We start from the raw sequence: 23,100 nt of genomic DNA, 5'->3' as shown, positions 1-23,100 counted from the left end.
ATACAGCATCATATAATTGTTCCTGCAGAGGATCATCATTTTGCCAATGCGTATGGCTATTTTGGTATCATTTATTTTATTCTCCATTTATCTATATTGGAATAAAAAGCCCAATAAAAGTAAAATGATACATTTTCTGCATTAGTTTGTAAATCTGTCATAAGCTAGTGCTTTTTGAAAAAGATCTCTCATTTTTCTGCAAAATTGTTTTATTAGGAAAATTTTCAAACATAAATAAAAAGGTAGAATAAGCATTAATTTTATAAACCTGTCACCCAAATTTAGTAAGTTGTATTACCTGTCCTTTCTTTTCCTGAATTATTTTTAATCAAATTCTAGACATCATCCCCTTACACCTCTACTAATGTCAGTTTGCATCTTTTAAAATACATAGCCTTTTTCACATTGTCATAAAGCCATTAATTCACCCTATAACTTTAATTCCTTAGTACCTCAGTTATTGCAAAAATTACTTTTTATAAAGACATGTTTGAATCACATTTCAACAAAGTTGTCTTCCCCTGAATTTCTCTTAATCTAGAGTCATCTCCTTTCTTCCCATAAATTTATACCAACTTAACTTTAGTTGTTTAAATATTAAATTGTTTTATATTTTTCTTTTTTTTTCATTAAAATATAATGCAGAACATTTTTTTTCACAAAAAGAAATTGCCGTGATGGGAATTAATGATTCTTAAAAGTGAAAGAAATTCTAGGTCAATTGTAAAGTTAGATGTTCCTCCTGCTTTTTAAGGAGAGGCATTCATCCTAATTCTTGGTCCTGTTAAAATTAAGACACGTAAAAACAAAACAAAACAAAAAGATTAAGACACATATCTTAGCAAGAAGATAAATAAGGGCATCACATGATTTCCCCTTCTTTTTGGAGAATTATTGAATCTGATTTGGCTGCTGTTAAGTTGTTCGAGTGCCTGCTGTTTTAAAGGTCTCAGGAAAAGGTAATTGGGGTTGTGGAAAGGAACTTCCTTATTCTCCTTCTGCCTGGGGAGTTGTTAAGGGTAGTCCCAGAGAAGAAATGACAGAGAGCAAAGTAGTCCAAGGTCTGTAGCTTAGAGCTGAAAAATGGCACAAGTGGGGAGAAGCGATTAGTATCTTCAGTTTCCAGAGTATTCTTTCCGTATTTTCATATTGAATCTTCTGAGATAGCCCTTTATATGCCTGGGATAGATGATACCTTTATTTCCCAAGGTTCAGGAATATTGGACTGCTCAGTTAAAAAACCATGTCACTTATGAGTGCCAAGGGGATGCCGAGAGCCAAGTTCTTCTTTCTTCTTCCTGATCTTTTGCTCTTTCCTTTATATCATGTTGAATAGAGCTGGCATTTCAATATTTGACCTTCTCAAGCTCCCAGAAGTCTATAAGTGCAAGGTCTTCTGCCAGGTTCAATCCAAATGATACCTAGCATCTGCACCTACTGGGACATGATCCCTTAGGGAAGCATTCCATTCTCAAACCTTCCTCTTTATTTCAGGGGCCTTTGTATTTCTTCTAGAGATTGGGCTTAAGGATACTAGAAAGCACCAGTTGCTGATGTCACCTTACCATTTGCCTCAAGATCAGTTTCTGCTAACTGCTGAGTGTTTTTTCTCTCTTGATAGGTGAGTAGGGAGATAGAGCTGATTTTTTCTGCCCTGGCTTCTCCAAGTGATCCTGCTTGTTTAGGGGGAGGTAGTCCCTCCTCGTACCTCAGCACTGCAAGTGCTGTTCCTGAGACAGTGACACAGAGAGGGTTTCTTTGGAAAAACCCCTTGATTTGTGGGTAAATGGAGTTTTTTTGGTATATGCATTGTGCGGTTATTTTTGCTGTTTAAAAAAAGTGCTCAGAAACTATCATATTCCAGGTTTGTCAGTGATTTGAGAAGACTGAGGTCATAGGTTAAAAATCTTGTACTTCTATGCCTGTTACTAACTTTCGTCCTTAAACAGTTTGCCATTTTTCCAATGAACCTGGGAGATAGAAAACTTCTGGCTTTAAAATATCTATGTACAATTCTGTAGTGCATAAGTTCTTCTACAATATTTTTATTTTTCTTAAAAATAATGAAACTTATTTTGATGATGTGGTAGATCCAGATATTGTAAAAAAAAAAAAACAACTAAATATAGAAAAAAAAATACTAAATATAATGGCCTTCTTTGATTCTAAAACCAAGTATAAGTCCCTGGTGATGACGGAAATTTTTTGAAATGTTTTAGAGCCATTTTAAATTTTCATGTTTGTGATATGAATGTATTTATATTATTAACTTTGGGGGATCATAATTCTAGAGGGTCTGTGTATGACTAAAATTTCTATTTTTAAAAAATCCAGATTCCTGAGATTTTATTATTACAAATATGTCTTAATGCCACATCTTAAATTGTAGTCATATTTTAATAAAACGTGCCTTATAATATTAAAATTGATCTAGTTATACAATGAAAGGTATTATTGAACAAAAGATTGAATAGGTCATTACTGTCATTGGCAAATTTTTATTTTATAGTGTGTTTTATATGACCTATCAAAACTTAGGTGGGCAGTTCCAGCACTTACAGCACTGGTTATTATGAACATTCAGTGAATAAAATACACAAAATACTTCAACTGTACCTGGCACATAGTAAGTGTTGAATAAATTTTTGCTGTTATCAGTAGCAATATCTCTTCACATCTTCACAGTTATCCAGTAAGTAAGGTACCATTATTATTTCTATTTTTTAATGATGAAATCATGGCTTAAGAAGGGTAAGTTAACTTGGCTAAAGTCTTTTAGCTGAATTGGTATATAATTTGACTCCAGAACCCAAGCTCTTAACTACTCTGTAATTTGCTTCAGGAAGGGAAGAATTAATTGATTCCTATGAGGTTTCAGTCTTGCTCATTTTCTTTAAGACTGATTATGAAGAAGGAGGGTCCTGAAATGGGTAAGAGCATACATAGGTAAGCATGGGGTTGAATCATGACTTGATCACTTTTGGACTGTGTAATTTAGGTGAGTTATTTAAACTCTTGGAGCCTTGGTCTCCTCATTTCTCCAGTCGGGATAATTGTATTGTTTCCCAAGGTTGTTAGGAGTTCACATTAAATAATATATGGTATATGAGAAGAACTTAAAATAGAAGTTCTTTTTATTCACGTGAGAGAAACAGCAAATGGCCATTTTTTTGTGTTGATATTTTTGATGCTGTGTTTTATAAAGAAATGAAATGGCTTCCAAGTGGACACAATGATGTTGCTTTCAGTAACTTGAGTAAATGTATCCACACATGAACCTTAACTGTGTCCCAGATGTCTGCATGGTCTTTGAAGTACTTGGTCACCATCTCCTCAAGTGGATCATTAAGTCCAATTATCAAGGCCTCCCAGTACGTTGTGTGAAGAGTATCATTCGACAGGTAAGGCTTATAAGGACAATAACTGGCTATACTTTCAGGGAATTGCTATTTTGCTTTTAATCATATCATGTAACATTTATTTATTTATTTATATTTTTATTACAGAAATTGTGAACTTACAAAACAATCGTGCACATGTATAGAATTCCCATGCAACACCCCTTCGCCAACACACTACACTGCTGTGGAACATTTGTTACAGATTATAAGATAATAATCATCAGACTATTACCACTAACTATGGTCCATAGAGTACATTTAGCATATTTTTTCCATACCCCCCTATTATTAACACAATACATCTTTGGCATTGATGCAAGAATATTCCAGTATTGCTGTTAACTGTAGTCCATAAGTTACATTACTTGTATTTTTCCATGTTTCTTCACATTCCCACCACCCTGCAGTAGTGGTGCATATCCATTCTAGTTCACAGAAGGACATTCTTGCTTCTGTACCATCAACCACAACTGTCATCCACCTCTGGGTTCACGGTATTACTCAGTTCCTAGATTATTTTCTAACTTTTTCAGTTGATCCCTAGACTTCCTCTTTCAGCCACAGTCCCAGTATAAATCACCTGCTGCTCAAAACATCAACTCTGTCCTGTTTTGTAACATTTTTATCTCTTATTAAAGAGATAATTCCTCATTAGGATTGGTACTTCTTCCTTCCTTGGAATGCCTTTATCCTGTACTTGGTCCTTTACTAAAAATTGCAAGCAAGGCCTTACAGTATCTATCAGAGTTTCTCAAGTTCAGTGCTACTAACATTTGGGATGGAATAATTATTTGTTGTGGAAGCTGTGCTGTGCTATGCATTGTAGGATGTTTGGCAGCATCCCTGGTCTCTGCCTATTAAATGCCAGTACCACCCTCTATGTCCAGGTTTGAAGATTAAAAATGTCCCCCGGGAACAAAACTGCCTCCAGGTTGAGAACCACCGGATATGCAAGGGGCATACATACTTTGGCAACAGAATTCATTTCAAATTCTAGCTTTGGGGCTTAACTATTTTGTGACTCTGAGCATGATACGTAGCTGCTGTGAGGCTAAGTAAATAGGGATAACAATAAGTAGTTGGTGGGTTTATTGTAGAGACTGGTAATGAGGGACAAATTACAAAGCATCCAGCACAGAGACTAGCATAAATTAGCCATTTTATCTCCTCAACTTGATTATGAGTGCCTCTCAGAGTTAAGGATCATGTATTGTAAATTACAGCATCTCTTTTTATTTTCCTTCCTAGGTAGTCAAAGAATATTTTTGAGTGGTTGTCTTTCCTTAAATGAAAGAAGAAATTTGTGTGCCCTGTATTCTTTCTTTACAAAATGGCTGACTTTTTCTGTGATTTGAAGGGCTAGTAAATAAATGGTAACATTTGTTTGTTTTCCAAAGGTAATAAATAACATAATTAAATCAGTTGGGATTTTGGGGGGGTTTCTTATACACTATGTGATTAATCCTTTGATCAGTTCTGGGTTGTCCTTGTTTAGCCTGGGTCAGCTTGTGCTGAGTCAGAGATGGGCCATCTTGGTGGCTTCTGGTGATGGCTGTGAGGAAGCTGTGTGCATCCTACTGAGTCTTGAGGTTTTTTCCAGGCCCCCCAGCTTTCATTTATTTTTTCTTTTTAAATCAGATTTATTGAGGCCTATTTTAAGTCCAACTTTCATTTGTAAAACAAACAAAAAAGTGTTAGCTTCCTTAAAAGCCATGAGCTGCTCTTTGAGTGGTTTTGACTTTCTTCTATAATTGAAAGGCTTTCTGGCATTTTAATTTTTAAAAAACTTTATGGTTTAATCTGTTCCTTTTTGGAGACCTTGTGAGGAAGTGACTGCTACTCATTAGTTAAATGAAGCTTGCTAAGGCTAGGCTCCAAGTTTGATGACTTGGCTACAATACTGGAAAACCTAGCCGTCAGAGCTTGCAGCCTGGATTTTAAAATTATGACTACTCTTCCTGTTATCATTATTGCAACTGACATTCATGATCTTTCAGGGCACTCACTGTTTTGAGTGCTTTGTGTGTATTTTGCCATCTTGTCCTTAACACACCCAGTGGAGCCAGGAGTTCATTGGCTCTGGTCTGTAGAAGTATTGCACAGGGAGGATGAACGTCCCCAGGCCCTGCAGCTAGTTTCAGGGAATCAAACCTTGAACCCAGGTGGTGTAACTCCAGAATCCATACTCTGACCTGCAGGGTGGTGTAAAAGTCACATTGATTTGGGAATATTTTTATCTGTTTGTGGTAATGTGTTTTTTTTGTTTGTTTTTTTTTGTGCCTTAATGGTAGAGTTGGCAGTCAGATTCTTGAAAAAGTACAGCCATTAGATTTTATGAAAAAGGTAGTTTGTACTATGTGTTGTAATATGTAAGCTAATGGGATCTTTAAAACCCAGTGCTTTCCCAAACTTTTCCTCTTTGGGATGGCAGACCCTATGGGCATAACAGGAGCTTTGGGAGGCCCTGGCAGCTTGACTCAGCTGTTATCGCTGATTGATTTTATTCTACATTTGGGATAAGTATTTGTTTACCATTTAATTTTTTTCAGTGTTCCTATTTATCAGTGAATTCGTTTTGATTAAACCAATTTTATTCAAATTTTAGGCCAGAAGATTAGATTTAAGTTGGTAAACATTTTTATTAATTGGATTTCTCAGCCTGGTCATGTACATATAATGCTGTGGTAACTCAGAATTAGCCTCCTCAGGATGTTGGGTTCTCAACTCGGAAATATGGTGAAGTGGACCCTGGGTAAATTTTCAAGGGAGTTAAGCCTCTTTTCGTCACTGACTACAATTGGAAGTGCAGCTGCTGGATTTTCTCACGAATTCTCACTAGTTAGTGAAAGATAGAACAAGGGGCAGGAGGATATTTCAAGGCAACTTAGATGAGGACAATATCTGTTGAGAATTTTTTCTGAGCACATATCTGGGTCTCTTCCCTTTTTTGTTGTTAAGAGCTGTCCCATACTTCTCCGTTCAGTTCAGCATCATGGCTTTCAGAAGCAGTTTATATTTTCCTAATGCCTTTTTAGAGAGGAGGAGAAATCCAGAGGGAGCTTTAGCTTTTCTAGTAGGAAATTCATCTGCCAAGGCTTCAGGCAAACCCCTCTGGTGTTTTCCCCAACGCCCACAAGTAATTAATATCTAAAATAAGGATTCTGCTTGGGGCCAGGCTCTACTCCTCTGCCAGCCCATCTGGCTGCTGATTTGGGTTCCCCTTGGTGTTCCATTAGCAAGTCGTTAACAACAAAGTAAGAGACAGGCACAGGTCTCATGCCGGGAGGTCCCCATTTTGCTGGGATTAGACCATAATCGGGAAAGTTGCTCTCGTTGCTTCACTTTGCAGTTTACAGACTTTAGAGAAGTTTAGGCCGGGGTGGTGAGCAGGGTTGGGGAGAAAGCCTTCTAGAGAAGTACCCACATCATCCCTGACTTAATCTTCCTTTTATTTGCAAGATTACAGGGTCTATTTTGAGCAGGTTGTCGTGGAGAGGAGCAGGTTAACATCAGCAATAGATGATATCTGGCATAGTTCATAGATCCATAGAAAAATCTTAGAGATCATTTTGACCAAGCCTAGATTTTATAGATAAATTTGAAGTTTAGGGAGGGGAATGGACTTGATCTGAGCCCATAACTGGTTAGTTCCTTAAGCAGAACTGGGGATCGCTAACTCCTAGTCCTGGACTCTGCCTTCACTTCCATCTTGCTGCTGAAATCTCTCTGATTTCACATGGAGAAGACTGACATCTGCTCCCAAGGTGTGTAATCTGTCTCCTCTGAGTGGAGCACTTAAGAGCCCTGGCCTGGCTCATGTGGTCAAATTGAGCTCTGCTATTATGGCAGCTGTAGATTTGAGATTTGAGCAGGTGACAGCCGAAAGATAGATCTCTGCAGCCTTTGCTGCCTCCTGCTGCTGGGGCCAAGTAAGGTTTTTAGGTAAGAGAGACAAACATACTATGATTTGACAGGTGAAGGCACGAGAGGGGAAAATTAGTAAAGACCCTTTTCATTCTGGTTTTCAGATTTTTGCAAGGGGAGATCTTAACTTGGGCATGAAGATTGTTTCATTGATTTTTTTTTTTTTTTTTTTAATGTCATCACCGTTGTACATTATATGGGCGTAAGATTGCCCATCTGTGTTAGTTGATTCTGGGGTGCTTTATTGTTGTAAACTTTACTGCCTGAAAACAGAAATGCTGTTTGTAAAAATAAAACCAGGGAGTGGGTGTAGCTCAGTAGTTGAGGGCCTGCTTCCCATGTATAAGGTCCCTGGTTCTTTGCCTGGTACCTCCATAAAAAAAAGAAAATTAAAATAGGTAATAAATTTTTAAAATTCTTCTTAGGTATAGCTGAAGATTGTTGTTTTTTTTTAGTCCAGAATTTTAAAAAATTATGGAATCAGTTTTATTGCTGGGATTTACTACAGAACTAATCAAGTACAACCCATTATACTAGAAATGAGAAAACTCAGGCCAGGAAAGTTTAATACATAACCTAGCAAAGGTATAGTTCTTTATTCAATTTCAGTCCATGTCATCTGGCTTAGTTCAGCTGTACCATTTATTTTGAGCCTACTGTGTGCACAGACCTTGTTCCAGTCTTACTTGTATGTCTGAATCCCCCTTTTTATCGATATGAAAGTGGAGGATGAGATAGCTTAAGTAACTTGGCCAGGGGTAATAGTGAATGATTGAACAGCAATTTGAGATGGGTGCTTGAGTCCCAAGTTTGTGTTTTGTTTGCTTGTTTGTTGGTTTAGTTTGGTTTGCTTTTGTTTGTGCTTTTAACACTGCACCATGCTGTGCCTTTTGACTGTTTTGGGTGTTTTTTTCTTTAATGACTTGCATTATCTTAGTTAACTTTTTAAATTTGTCCCAATGGTAAAGCTTTTTCCTTGGGTTCTTTGTAAGACATTTTAAGCAGTGTGCTTAAGGAAAGTTAGCTCACTTGAGATATGTTGAGATATGTGACCAATGTTTCTAAAATCTGAAACCTTAAATTCTTACTGGGAACATTTTGCCCATCTTGAGTCCATCATTGTCATTGGGAACTCATATTAACACATTTGGATATTGAATTACCATAACTCTTAACCTGTGTAGCTTCCCACACAGTAAAACAACCTTCGAACTATGAAACAGAGTTAAGGTGGAAAGACAAAGACAGCTTGTACATGAGAAGGGTGGTCAAAAGATCATTTTGGAAAGGAAGATACTGACATTTTTACTTTGAGCATTGGAATTAAGTTTAAGGTGGAATAAGTTAGCTGAGGAAAAAAATCTTGTTCCTTTGACCCCTACAAGATGGAAATTATCAGTATGCCTGTCCATTACTTTTATGCTTCTCAGAATCTCTCTGGTGTCCACATATAAAAATTGCATATATTTCAGTTTACACAAGGAAGATTCATGAATGTCAATGAATAACATACAGGCCAATTGGATTGTGTTCCCTTAGGGGTATCACTTAATTCTTTATGGAAGTATGCAATGATAGCTTTCTTAATATTGGTTCTTTGTTATTTTATGCATAATTTAAACATCTTCTAATTGCAATATTATCTAAAACATTAAATGTTCATTCTAAAGTCAAAGTCTTTTCTTCTCTTATCCTGGTTTTCCACATTTTACTCCTACTTACTAGGGTCTCTTTTAAAGAAAAGGGATTTTTTTTTTTTTAAAAGGAGATACTGGGGATTGAACCCAGGACCTTGTTCATGGGAAGCAGGCACTCAACCACTGAGCTATATCTGCTCCCCACTAGGTTCTCTTTAATAAAATCTCATTAAATCATATTTTTTTGTGTCCATGGTTCATGTTGATGTCTTTTTGGCCAATACTTTGCTTACCCTAGCATCCAGAGTTAGCGTCATGAAGACAGGGAACTTTTTAAATTTCATATCTCAAACACCTGGAGTGTGTGTGGCCTGTTGGAGGAGCTCAGCTGATGCTTGGTCAATGGATGCATAAAGAGACACTTCTTAAGAAAAACTTATTTTTGAGAAGGGATGGTCCTGTTTTAGGGATAAGGTCTTCGTGTTTTAATTTTCATTCACAACCCTCTTGTCCCTCCTACTTTCTAATGCCATGTAATTTTCTTAGGTTGTTTAGCCAGGTACTCAAGGTGTACATATAAGTATTGGGTTTTTACTGGGAATGTTCTTGTGTTGGATGATATTACATATCTTTTCCTTGTCTTTCTCTATTTTTCTTTTTTTTTTTTTTTTGAGGTATACTGGGGACTGGGGATTGAACCCAGGACCTACACATGTAGAAAGCTGGTGCTCAACCTTCCCTGAGTTGTTTTTTGTTTGTTTTTTCAAGAGGCACCCAGAACTAAACCTGGGACCTCCCATGTGGGAGGTGGGCACTCAACTGTTTAAGCCATATCTGCTCCCCTCTTTTTTCTTTTGTTTTTTTTTTTAACACTTCCTTGTATGTTGTAAACAAAAAAGATGACTTAAAATGTTTGAATGATGATGTTTATTAAGTGCTAAAATTTGAGTCTGTAAAATTTTTAATGTATGGAAACATAATCTGTATTTTAAAAATTATTTGTGGGAAGTGGACTTGGCCCAGTGGTCAGGGCGTCCGTCTGCCACATGGGAGGTCCGCGGTTCAAATCCCGGGCCTCCTTGACCCGTGTGGAGCTGCCCCATGCACAGTGCTGATGCATGCAAGGAGTGCTGTGCCATGCAGGGGTGTCCCCCGCATAGGGGAGCCCCACGCGCAAGGAGTGCGCCCCATAAGGAGAGCTGCCCAGCTCCAAAGAAAGTGCAGCCTGCCCAAGAATGGCGCCACACACACACGGAGAGCTGACACAACAAGATGACGCAACAAAAAGAAACACAGCTTCCCGTGCCGCTGACAACAACAGAAGTGGACAAAGAAGACGACACAGCAAATAGAGAATAGACAACCGGGGCGGGGCAGGGGAGGGGAGAGAAATAAATAAATAAATAAATCTTTTTAAAAAAATTATTTGTATTTATGGAAAGAATTGAAAAAATAACTCTTCCAGTGGAAATAATTCCCAAAAAACATTGGTTACATTTAGTTCACTGGCACTCTGTAAGCATTTTGTGTGTGTGTGTATGTGTTTTAATATAATAAGAACATGAATATTTTGGTGCTTCGGTTTCTTTTAGTGCAATGCTGTAGTGTTGTCTTATTTTCTTTTCATTTAAAGTAAATCTTTAAAGTAAATCTTTTCATTTAAAGTAAATCCTCCTTTACTGAAACATAAAACATTCATGCATATTATTATCAGGGAAATGCAGATCAAAATCACAATGAGGTAGTCTTAATATAGAATGGTTAAAGTAAAAAAGGCAGAGAATAACAAGTATTGACAAGGATGTGGAGAAACTAGAACCCTCACGCATTGCTGGTGGGAATGGAAAATGGTTTATTATTTTGGAAATCACCTTGATAGTTCATCACGAGGTTACACAAAACAGAAGGTAGAGTAGTATTGGTTCAGGCCTGGGGGGTAAGGGAGTAGGGCTGTTAGGGAAGGAGAAATGGAAGTGATAGCTGAGGAATATGGATGGTGGTTGCACATATTTAAAACCATTAAATAGGTGAATTGTGTGGTGTTTTAAAAAGGGGGGTAAACATTGAGTTCACATATGGTGTTTACCTAAGAAAAGCCGGAATATATATCCACACAAAAACTTGTGCATAAGTGTTCATAGTAGCATTATTCATAAGAGCCAAAGTCTCTGTCCATCAGTTGACTAGATTAATAAAATGTGGCATATGCAATGAAATATTATTTGATAAGAAATGAAATACTGATATATACTACAATGTAGATGAAATATGGAAAATACGCAAGTCACAACAGATCACATTGTTTGATTCCATTTATATGAAATTTGCAGAATAGGGAGCTCTTTAGAGACACAAAGTTGGTTTAATGGTTCATTGGGAGGAAATGGGGAGTGACTGCTAATGGGCATGGGGTTTCTTGGGGTGATAAAAATATTCTAAAAATAGATCGTGGTGATGGTTGTGTATCTACAGATACACTAAAAATCTTTTAATTATATACTTAAAAGGGTTAATTGTATGGTGTGTGAATTATCTCAATAAAGTTATTAAAATAAAGGTATTTTATAGATGTGATTTAATTCCATGAGTATAAATTATGTCTAGAATGGTAGACCCTGGATGCTTGTGGGAAGCAGAGCTGAATTCCTTTGGGAGCAGGGTTGGTGGGAAGTTTTTTATTAAATATCCTTTGTACCTTTTGAATTTTGTGCCGCATGATTATATTAACTATTTTGCCAGCAAAAAGATGTTAAAGGTTAAGATTAAAAGCTCACATCTCTCTTGATTTTACTTTAACCAGGTCCTTCAAGGTTTAGATTATCTACACAGTAAGTGCAAGATCATTCATACTGACATAAAGCCGGAAAACATCCTAATGTGTGTGGACGATGCGTATGTGAGAAGAATGGCAGCGGAGGCCACCGAGTGGCAGAAAGCAGGTGCGCCACCTCCTTCTGGGTCTGCAGGTGAGGAAGCTGAGCCATTTTTGTTTCAGTCTGCTTTGGGAGGATTGAGAAATGGCAAACTTGCATGTTGAAGAGAATTGCCTTAAATGTATGTATTAGGAACTTTTTAAAGAGCCTGTTTGATAGAAATAATTGGAGTTCTCTCTTGAGAAGGGAGTTGCTGTATTTAAATTGTAATTTTTAAATTCCTTAACTTTGTCCTCCCTTAGAATGCCACTTAAATTCTTATCTGCTACTTCATTTACATTTGAACATTTTCCTGTTTCGGTCACTTCTCTGCAGAAGAGAGTATTGTAACAGGTTTTATGTCATGGCGTCTCATCATCAAAATTCATTTCTTGTTCCAAATTTGTCAAAATGCTTCCTAGTCTGCATTTAGCATAATTACATCAATCAGTGTTTTGTTTTAAGCTTTTTTCTTTTTAAAGATTTATATGTTATTTCTTCATTCCCCCTTGTTGTTTGCATTGCTGTCTGTTCTCTGTGTCTGTTCGTAGTGTTGTGCTCTCTGTGTCTGCTTGTCTTCTTTTTTGGAGGCATCGGCAACCAAACCCGGGACCTCCCATGTGGGAGGGAGGGGTCCAGTCACTTAAACCACATCCGCTCCCTGCGCTTTGTGTCTCTCAGTGTGCTTCCTCTTTGTGTCTCCCTGTTGAACTGGCTCACCACACCAGCCCATCGCGTCACCTTGCTGTCTTGCTCGTCTTTAGGAGGCATTGAGAACCGAACACAGAACCTTACAGGACATAGGCAGGCACCCAACTGCTTGAGACAATCTGCTTCCCTCAATCAGAGTTTAAAAAAGGCAGCAGTGGGGGAAAAAGACCAAGTGACTTGAGTATTGGCATATATTGAGTTATATTTCTGTTTTTCACAGAATATAATGGTGGCAGTGAAGAGTTGACTGTGATTTCACCCTCTTTTGTTTTTGTTGTTTTTTTAAAAGATGTATTCATTTCTCTCTCCTTCCTCCTCCCCACCACTTATTCTGCTGTCTTGTGTCCATTCACTGTATGTTCTTCAGTGTCCGCTTGCATTCTCGTCAGGCAGCATGGGGAATCTGTGTCTCTTTTTGTTGCACCATCTTACTTCATCAGCTCTGTGTGTGCGGAGCCACTCCCAGGTGGGCTGCACTTTCCATGCAGGGTGGCTTTCCTTGCGGGATGCGCTCCTTGCATGTGGGGTACTCCTACATGGGGGATACCCGTGTGTGGCATGATACTCCTTGCACACAGCAGCACTGCATGTGGACCAGCTCACCACACGGGTCAGGAGGCCCTGGATTTGAACCCTGGACCTCCTATATGGTAGGCAGATGCTCTATCAGTTGAGGCACATCTGCGGCCCATCACCCTCTTTTGATTTGTTATCTCTGCCCTAGTTTGATGTCAGAAAAGCATAAAACTAAAGGGCTAAAACTACCTTGTGACTGAGTGGTAATCTTGTTCTCTTTATCTCCTTTATTCTTATCATCATTGTTTAGATTGTGAGACCATATCTTCTGAGTTTATCTTGTTGGCAGCCTCTGGTCACTGTGACTTCTGGAATACTTGCTGCAGAATTTGATTTATTTTAATTGTAAAAGCTTGTCAAATAAATTTGAAACATAGATGTACATCTAATCTAAATTGTTTCTTTTACTATCTCTAAAACAAATTTGATTGGATGACAGGTGTGACATTTATGAACTGTTTTCCATTTTCTGAAGTTATCAATGCTTTGGGATTGCCTCTTTTTTAAGTGAATAGGTATTTAATTTTAGATAAATGAGAGAGACGGCTCAGTATGAACAACTTTTGCTTTGTCTTTTTAGAGTCATTTATTTGAGTTGGATAAACTTTCTTTAGATTTCTGTGATTGTGAATCTCTGATTTTAACAGTTTTTAAATTTGTACAGTGATTAAAAGATAATTATTATTCCATTTAAAAATTCATGTTACCTACATGAAGATAAATATCTCGTTTCCTCTAAGCTTTTATTTTGTTTCATTTTGTTTTTAGTGAGTACGGCTCCACAACAAAAACCTGTAAGTATTTAAATTTATGCTTATATTCACTTTCATGTCAAGAAGGAATATTCATTATTGAACTTTTCACATTGTAACATAAATTTCTGTTTCTTTCTGCAGCAGTTTTTCATTAAAGGTTTTTTTGGGGGGGAGAGTTGGTTGTACTTTTTTGTCGTGCCTTTCTCAGTCTTCTGCAGATGTTCTAATGTATATACTTTTTTTTAATATGTATATACATTTAAAAGATAGACATGTTTGTAGGTGCTGTGTCTTCTTGCCTATGTGAGACTTAAGTTTTGTACAGAGTTCAAACAGTTAAAATTGTTCCAAGATAGATTATTTTCCTCACATACGTTCTGGAGAGCTGTTGGCCAAGGCTAGTGACATGTGAGGTGAGAGAAATAAGGTTTGAAGTGTGATTATGCTAAAACCATTTTGCATTATTTCTCATCAGCTTCCAAGTGACTTGTTTTTCTGAAGCTCTTGTTCTGGCTCATTTTCCCCAGCTAGTATCTAAGTATGAAAGACTGTTACTTATTTTGAGGTCCTGTCAAAACATTATGTCCAGTCAGGTGAAACAGGCTGCTTGGAATTAAATCCTACCCCAACAGAATGAGACCTGGCTTGGTTGCAATAGAGGACAAAGTATGTGTACCTTGAGTTGATGGGTCACCTGCACAGTTTGAAAGAAAATATGTAGAAATTTAGAGTGCTTCAAACACTCCTCCGCTTGGGTTAGAAGTCCTGGTCCACTACCTGGCCTGCTGAGGATCCCCAGCCATTTCCCTGCAGCTCTCTTTTTGATTTAATCAGCAGGTTTTGATTAACTGATTGTATGAAAGATTGGAGGCTATCATTGCCAGTACTTTTCAAGTCAAATGGCCACCAGTAGAGGCCACTGAAACCGTGGCTTTTATTCCCTTCTTTGCCTTCACTTCATATGCACATTTGTTATAGTTTAGGTAGTTTTGGCTGTTAATAATCGCTTGTGGTACTGAAAATGCAGAGTGCTATAGATCAAAAATGAAAAATACCTGTTTGGTCAGGCATTTCCTTTTTTGGCAGTTTGATAGGACAATAAGGAGAGGAGATGTTGTTACTTTGTATATAGGCAGCTGCAAAGAAAACTTGCAAGAAGTACTAGTTTCAGGTTGAGTGTTTCAGCGTATTGAGCTCTTCTTACAGGTGAAATGCAAAAGACATAGTGGATTTAAGCTGTATCTTTCTAAGGGCAAGACCTAGTAGTAGATCCAGCTCTTAATACTAGCCCTAAAGCCCTGGTTTCTTTTTTCTGGTTTTACCACATCTCTATCCTTGACATGGACTTATGTCTGGGGAGGTGCTTTTAATTGACTATGACTTGAAAAAGAGTTTGTTGGTGTTCACATTGCTGCTAGCACTTGTACTAATGTGCTGTGTTTTGAAAAGAAGCAAAATGACCTGTGGTATTTTCTTAATATGTTGTAGATAGGAAAAATATCTAAAAACAAAAAGAAAAAACTGAAAAAGAAACAGAAGAGGCAGGCTGAGTTATTAGAAAAACGCCTGCAGGAAATAGAAGAATTGGAGCGAGAAGCTGAAAGGAAAATAATAGAGGAAAATATCACCTCAGGTGTACCTTCCAATGAGCAAGATGAGGAATATCACTCAGAAGTGAAACTAAAAACAGAATTAGAGGAGTCCGCCGAGGGAGAGACTGCAAATGACAACGGTCAGTGAAATCCAGAGACAGGGCTGCATAGGGGGACTGAGGCACTTCATTTATTAGGGACCTGCCAAGTCATCAGATAGGTCGTTTCCTTAGCCATGGGAGACAGTTCTCACAATATGGTATTCATTTGTAAAATATATACCAGAAATACGTTATTATTCCAAAATAGTTTTTAAAAATCGAAAATGTCTGACAAACACCATGTCTTTGCCATACTAATGATTATCCTTTCTTTTGTAGTTAACTTTTTACCTACGGTAATACTGTAGAGGAGAGGGTAAAAATGGAAGTGCAACTGTATTGGTCAATTATCAGTTCCCCCTAAAGCTACTTTTTCTAATAAAAGTAGACCAATTATTAAGTAAATAATAATTTTAAAAACCTAAAGGTTTTACCCTGAGAGCCCAAGAGGTATTTGCTATGTAACATAAATTCATCATGTTGAAAAATGAATCTTTTTGAAGGACAGGAGTTCTAGTGCCACTGTATTAAGGAGAGGAACAAACAAAAGTTCTGATTCTTAATCCATCAACTTTTTAAAGGTGAAGCTGAGGATCAGGAAGAGAAAGAAGATGCCGAGAAAGAAAACATTGAGAAGGATGAAGATGATGTTGACCAGGAACTTGCGAACATAGACCCTACATGGATAGAATCACCCAAAACCAATGGCCATATCGAGAATGGCCCATTCTTGCTGGAACAGCAGCTAGATGAAGAAGATGATGATGATGAAGATTGCCCAAATCCTGAGGAATATAACCTTGATGAGCCAAATGCAGAAAGTGATTATACATATAGCAGCTCCTATGAACAATTCAATGGTGAATTGCCAAATGGACGACATAAAATCCCAGAATCACAGTTTCCAGAATTTTCCACATCATTGTTTTCAGGGCCCTTAGACCCTGTGGCCTGTGGCTCTGCACTTTCTGAGGGATCCCCACTTACCGAACAAGAGGAAAGCAGTCCATCCCATGACAGAAGCAGGACGGTTTCAGCCTCCAGTACTGGAGATTTGCCAAAAAGTAAGTGATCTGTCCCATCAGTTGTCTGCTTTCAATGGTCCCAGGGTCATACCCTTGACAAGTGCTGTGAAAGAAATTACTAGAGATGGTAATGCCTTGTATGTGGCTGTTTATCATTTTCATTTTAGTTTGTGCAGCTCTCTGTCCTCTCTTTCTTCATCATCTCCTTTCTCAGTTTCCCTTGCATGAACATTCTGCACCATTCACACTGACTGCTTCCTGCTTCTCAGAATCGTGAGCTTGTTTCTGCCTCAGGGACTTTATACTTGCTGTTGCCTCCACCAGGAACTTCTCCCTCACCATTTCTCCTTTTTTCAGGCCTCTCAGATGTTACCTTCTCAAAAAAGACCCCCTGCACACCTTTTTCATCTCCTTTTCTTTGTTTTTCTTCCTAGCAAATTGACACAGTATGTGAATAACTCATTTATTTACTTTATTGCCCATGTTCCCAACTGGTATGTGAGTTTCCTAATTAGGGTGTGGTGGCAGGAGCCTTCTCTACATTGTTTTATGCTGTGTTCTCAGTGTCAAGGCAGTACCTGGCACGTAGATGCTACTCGGTAAATGCTTGTTGAATGAATAGGTCTCTTACTTCTGCTACTTCCATAGGCCTTGTCAAAGATATCCATGCCTGCCTTGTAAGGATGTTTTAAGATGAAAAATTAATGTTCATCATTAATGACTACCATCTTACCAGTTTCTAGGATAGCTTCAAATGGTGTAACTTACCACAAAGTCACCCAGACACTGGTTTATCAGAAAATGTCTAGTGGATGTCCACCCTCCCTGAAGTGAGATCTTCCCACTTCTCTTTTCCCACTTTTAATCCCTCCTTGGAGGAAACAGAAAGCAATTAGAGGTTTTCCCCTCCCCCCAATCCCAGGGGATTGATTGGACCTGGGGGGACCTTGTATATGAGAAGCAGGTGCTCAACCTCTGAGCTGCACCTGCTCCCCAAGGCTTTTTATTTTAGAAGGAAACCATCTCTGACTTGCCCTTAATTACCATCATGAATGAGAAGGAAAGCTGTGCTAGGTCGTGTTCTCAGTGTGGCCATCAGGGGTCCTAGCATAGGTGACGATCATGCCGAGGAAAGAAAGTCAAACATAAGCCGATTTTCTCTTTGCCTCCTGTTTTGTTCATGTACATATTATTATATTATTGAGATTAAATTACTTAGTATAATTTGGGATGGGAACCGAATAACTTTATTTATGAAACCTGAATCAGTAGGATGGTAGCAGTCACCAAAGAGACTTTGTTTAGTCATCATATGTGAGGGACATTAAATACAGTTAAGCTGTTCTTGAAATGTATACTGATGTCTTTTTTAAAGATAGTATCACCTTTTAAAATGAATTTCTTCTAGCATAATTATTATACAACTCCCCTGAGTTTTCTTAAACAAAAAAACAACAATAAAAACCACCAAAAACCAAACTAGGAGTGGGTGACAGATGGCCAGTAATGCCTCCCATCCCTGTGGGTGCCCTCAGGTATCCAGATAACTCAGCTCTCATGGAGAATAGATCTTCCCATGGTTTGGGTGGGGGGCATGGGGTGTGTATATCTTAAACCTATAGCTTCATTCTTTGATGTCCATAAACCTTTGTTCTAAACTGTTTGGAGAGGTAGGACCCACTCTTAGCGTTCCCTCCTCTCTCTGCCCCTCTCTGATGATGGGGCTTTGGTTGGTCTCTGACTGACTAGGTAGAAACCTTGAGTGGTGGGTGGGTGGTTCAGCTCCTGCAGGCAGAGTGAAACCTCTTGACTAGCCACACACTGCGGCAACTCTCTAGTTTTGGGTCCTATCTCTCTTTTTTTTTTTTTAGTTCTTTTTTCTTTGTGGAGAAGGAGGGGTTCCCTGGTAAAGCAGGTTGGTCCCTTCCTCTGTAATACTTCCTCTGTGTGAATAGGTGTTGACACGTTTGAACCCAGGTCTGCAAACCTCACCTTTCATTTTCTTTCCTGCTGCCTCTCTTTGGTTTAATATTCAGGGATTCATTTAATCATTTTATCCATCTGTCCATCAGGTTAGCATTGTTATTTACTCTGGAACTCTCTCTGCTTACCCTTATTATCAGTGTATGCACTGTGCCTCCTTTTGTAGGTATCTATGCTGCATTCTTTCTCATCATTTCTGAGTTCCTGTGTTTCTTGTCTTCAGCTCATACCTGGCCCCACAGTAGATCCCTGCCCATATAAGAGAAGTTAGCATGAAGCAGGGAGCAGAAAAGGAAAATCTGAGCCTGACTGGCCCACAAGCCGAGGAACAGGACCTGAGGGCTAAGGCATGAGCCAGAATTCTCTCAGCGTGCTCTGGCACCCTCCCGGGTCACCCTGTGGGGCTCTAGAGACTGGGCGCCCAGCCTGCGACAAGGTGGCTCCATAGCACAAACATACCCAAGGGGAAATGGAATTTATTTTAATGATGCCCAACTTAGAGTGAACCAAAGGGCTTCCAAGGGTGGGTGCTTAATGTTCTGTCTTGAACAGGCTTTTCTGTTTAGTCTGTAAATAGCATTTCAGAATTGTGTTATAAAAGCCATGGTTGCATTTCATCCTTTTCAGAAATTTGAGTGTGCAGGTCCATTGAGGATTGATGATGAAGGTGGTGACTCGCTTCACGATTTTCTTTCTGGGCCTAACCAAGATAATTTTCTGTGTCACTTGCCCCTGATACAGTCATGGTCTGGACTTGTCAGAGAAGGTCTTCTGGCTCTAAGAGCCCTGGGAACTGGGGGTCGGCCTGTTCTTGGGGGTGGCCTGGATATTTGACTTGCATCCTGAGACCTCAGAGGTTTGCCCTTAGGGCACAGGCCATCCCAGGAGACCTCTGTTCCAGTCTTTCTCTTCCAAAGCTAAACCAGAATAGATTAGTCCCTGCCTTTAATCTGTATTTCTGTATTTATTTTTTTGAAGATTTATTTTATCTCTCCCCCCACCATCCTATTCCCCTCTGTTGTCTGCTCTCTGTGTCCATTCGTTGTGTGTTCTTCTGTGTCTGCTTGTATTCTCATTAGGTGGCTCTGGGAACTGATTCTGGGACCTTCTGGAGTGGGAGAGAGGCGATTATTCTCTTGAGCCACTTCAACTCCCTGTTCTGCTATGTCTTCTTATTTTCCACCCCTGTGTCACTTATTGTGTCGTGTTGCTGCACCAGCTCTCTGCGTCGGCTGGCACTTCTGCGCGGGGCAGCTTTCCCATGCAGGGCGGCGCTCCACGTGGGCCAGCTCACCATATCAACCAGCTTGCTCTCACCAGGAGGCCCTGGGCGTCGAACCCTGGGCCTCTGTATGGTAGATGGGAGCCCAGTTGGTTGAGCCATGTCTGTTTCCCTTTAATTTGTGTTTATTAATCAACCATCATTGAGCCTTGGGGTTAAATGAAGGGGCATGTATGTGCTTAACTCACATGGGGGGTAAGATGGCGACCTCCTTGGGAGGGACTGCCCAGCCCTGGCAGTGTGCTCTCTGCCTTTATGTCCCGTGCAGTCAGGCACACACGAACTTGATGTGGACCGTTAGGGAGGAGCAGCTGGAAAGGTGCTGTCAGGGAGCACAGCAGTGTGGGCTCTTTCTAGGGTTGACCTAGAGGGCAGGTAACTAGGGGTGGATAGGGGAGGGGTAAGCCCATACCCATGGGCTCCTCTGGGCAACTGAACTTGCTTTCTTTTGTGGAATGTTTTCCAAGGATGGCAGCCAAGAATTTTTAGTTGTACTGAGTTAAACTTACAGGGTTCCAGGCTTAAATGATCATCTCACCACTTTTCTAGAAAAGGAGACTCTGTACCTGGCAAACACTGTGTTCACACATGCAGACCACTTATCCAGATCACTAACTGTCCTGCTGTTTGCTCATGCCAGCAAAAACCCGGGCAGCTGACTTGTTGGTGAATCCCCTGGATCCACGGAATGCAGATAAAATTAGAGTTAAAATTGCTGACCTGGGAAATGCTTGTTGGGTGGTAAGTAGAGTTTTCTTTGTGAAACATTTTGGTCCTGATTTTGTTCTAGAAGACATCTTTTCTTTGTAGTTTATGTTCCTTTGTGGTAATGCAGTCTGTTCCCTTCCAGCATAAACACTTCACAGAAGACATCCAGACGCGGCAGTATAGATCCATAGAGGTTTTAATAGGAGCAGGTTACAGTACACCTGCTGACATTTGGAGTACAGCATGTATGGTAAGAACAGCCTCTGCCATTTTCTTTTGTCATGAGTAGGTCATCCCTTTAATGCCCATCGCAGGGAAAGTCTCGCCTGCATTTGTGCTCTCGGGCTTTCTGAGAGTGGGGTGGTTGTGGAGAAGGTTCCTCCCTTGGGTGTCTTGAGAACTGTAAGAATTCTTCTCAGGCATGTCCCGTTTTCTCTCTCTCTTTTTGTGTGTGTGTGTGTGTGTGGTTTGAGGTTTATTTTGTGGGGGGGGGGTGTTGTGCTGTTTTTTTGCTTAGTGAGAGACATTCTCCTCCTCTTTTTTTTTTTTTAAGATTTATTTATTTATTTAATTCCCCCCCCCCCCTCCCCTGGTTGTCTGTTCTTGGTGTCTGTTTGCTGCGTCTTGTTTCTTTGTCCGCTTCTGTTGTCATCAGCGGCACGGGAAGTGTGGGCGGCGCCATTCCTGGGCAGGCTGCACTTTCTTTTCACGCTGGGCGGCTCTCCTCATGGGCGCACTCCTTGCACGTGGGGCTCCCCCACGCGGGGGACACCCTTGCGTGGCACGGCACTCCTTGTGCGCATCAGCACTGCGCATGGGCCAGCTCCACACGGGTCAAGGAGGCCCGGGGTTTGAACCGCGGACCTCCCATATGGTAGACGGACGCCCTAACCACTGGGCCAAAGTCCGTTTCCCGACATTTCTTCTTAAGACCCTGCACAGCTCACAGTCTCAAGAATTACACTCACCCCTCAGCTGTGGTAACAAAACGACTTCAAGTAATTCCTTTTGGTTTCTGAAAGCTTGCAGGCTGTGTGGAGCTTTACCCTTGACTCCTGTAGAGGAAGATGAGAGAGAGTGGTCTTTTAGTGGAAGATTGTCTGAGGTAGAAAGGTTGGACCTGTTCTGACAAATCAGCCAAAGATGCAGTGCTCTCTGTCTGCTCACTGGAGACGACAGGATTTCCCTGTACATACCCGTGGTTCATCTCTCTTCTGTTACGAAGCAAAATGTAGAGAAGGCTTTTTGGAGGCAGCAAGAACTGCCTAGATAAATTCCCTTTAGTTTGTTCCATTTAAGAAAGAAGAAGGTGACATTTCTTTTCAGGTTGTCACTCTTGCCCATGGAGCATATCAATTTTAGCTGCCACTTTTGTGCATCACAAGTTCAGTTCTGTCTCAACTCCTCCCCTGTCCCCCAGCAGTGCCTCTTTTGTTTTGACTCATTCCGTGGAGTGATAAACATGAAAGCCATTGTCGTCAGCACATTTTAGGTTTTTAGTGGGCTTTACTTTGTAGTTCCTGTGCTGGAAGGGTCGTGTGTGTGCATGCATGTGTGTTGCTTAGGATAATTTTTCATGCTTTTCCTATTCATGTTTTTTTATCCAAATTCACCTCTGATATTTAAATGAAAGGGCATGTGTATAAGCCTTGGCACTTGGCTTCCCACTAAAATGTGATACAGTATAGGTAGGATAATTATTGTCTCTTATTCATAGATGAACTTGACAATTTTCTTGGTTTTTGCTGTATTTTGAGCCTTTTAATGCCTAAGGTAGAAGCATTGCATTAAACCAGGGGTTCGTAACCTTTTTTGTTCCACAGTCCCCATTGCCAGTCAGGTGAAAACCACAGACCCCTTCTCAGAATGTAACAGTAGTTAGTTTTATGACTCTCAACATTGAAAGGCAGAGAAACTAAAGATAATAAGTTGATTTTTTTTCAATTCAAGCTCATGGGCCTCTTGGGGATCTGTGGACCCCTGTAAAGAAACCATGCATTAAACAGATAGTACCATATAATATGAAAAGAAAAAGCGTTTTTTCTAAAACATGATCTAAGGCAACAGGTCGGGCCAAATAGATCTGTAACACTCTGTTTTTCTATTCCTTTGCTGCTCTGATGGATAATACCTGATGAACTTTTACAGTGAATATCGCCTGCCCCTGCCTTGGCAAGGCATAGAAAAGAATGGTTGAAAGAATGGGTAGACATGTGATCGTTATTTTGAACTTGGAGACTGCGTTGTGGAGGAGGAAATTCGACTCGCGCTGTGTGACTCCAGAGGGCAGAAGGAGGTGGAGGGGCTAGAAAGCATTGTGAGCCGAGTTTAAGGCAGTAGGAAGGCAACACTTTGAACAGCTGGCACTGCGGGGGAGAAGCCTGCCTTTGAGGATGTGGTGAGGTTGGCCTTACTTGTCCCCAGCAACACTGAAGGGGATGTACCAGAGCTGCTCCAAATTAGACACCAAGAGCTCTTTCAACTCTGAAACCC

General features: G+C 39.9%; 1 protein-coding gene across 20 annotated transcripts in view; it reads left to right on the top strand.

The window, feature by feature from the left end:
• The window catches only part of SRPK2 (SRSF protein kinase 2), a 272,440-nt gene that overhangs the window by 232,644 nt on the left and 16,696 nt on the right, over window positions 1–23,100 (top strand). For 17 of the 20 annotated variants that reach the window (XM_071215200.1, XM_058297131.2, XM_058297136.1 and 14 more), the window contains 7 exons: window positions 3,295–3,401; window positions 11,763–11,928; window positions 13,930–13,955; window positions 15,405–15,648; window positions 16,191–16,673; window positions 20,540–20,640; window positions 20,750–20,857. In XM_071215200.1, coding sequence (XP_071071301.1) covers window positions 3,295–3,401; window positions 11,763–11,928; window positions 13,930–13,955; window positions 15,405–15,648; window positions 16,191–16,673; window positions 20,540–20,640; window positions 20,750–20,857 — 1,235 coding nt within the window. The remainder of the gene's footprint in view (window positions 1–3,294; window positions 3,402–11,762; window positions 11,929–13,929; window positions 13,956–15,404; window positions 15,649–16,190; window positions 16,674–20,539; window positions 20,641–20,749; window positions 20,858–23,100) is intronic. The other 3 variants (XM_071215197.1, XM_058297140.2, XM_058297130.2) reach the window with 1 other exon arrangement.

The sequence above is a fragment of the Dasypus novemcinctus genome, chromosome 5, assembly GCF_030445035.2.
Source record: "Dasypus novemcinctus isolate mDasNov1 chromosome 5, mDasNov1.1.hap2, whole genome shotgun sequence".
In the NCBI taxonomy this organism is placed as follows: domain Eukaryota; kingdom Metazoa; phylum Chordata; class Mammalia; order Cingulata; family Dasypodidae; genus Dasypus; species Dasypus novemcinctus.
This window is presented reverse-complemented; position numbering and strand designations above follow the sequence as displayed.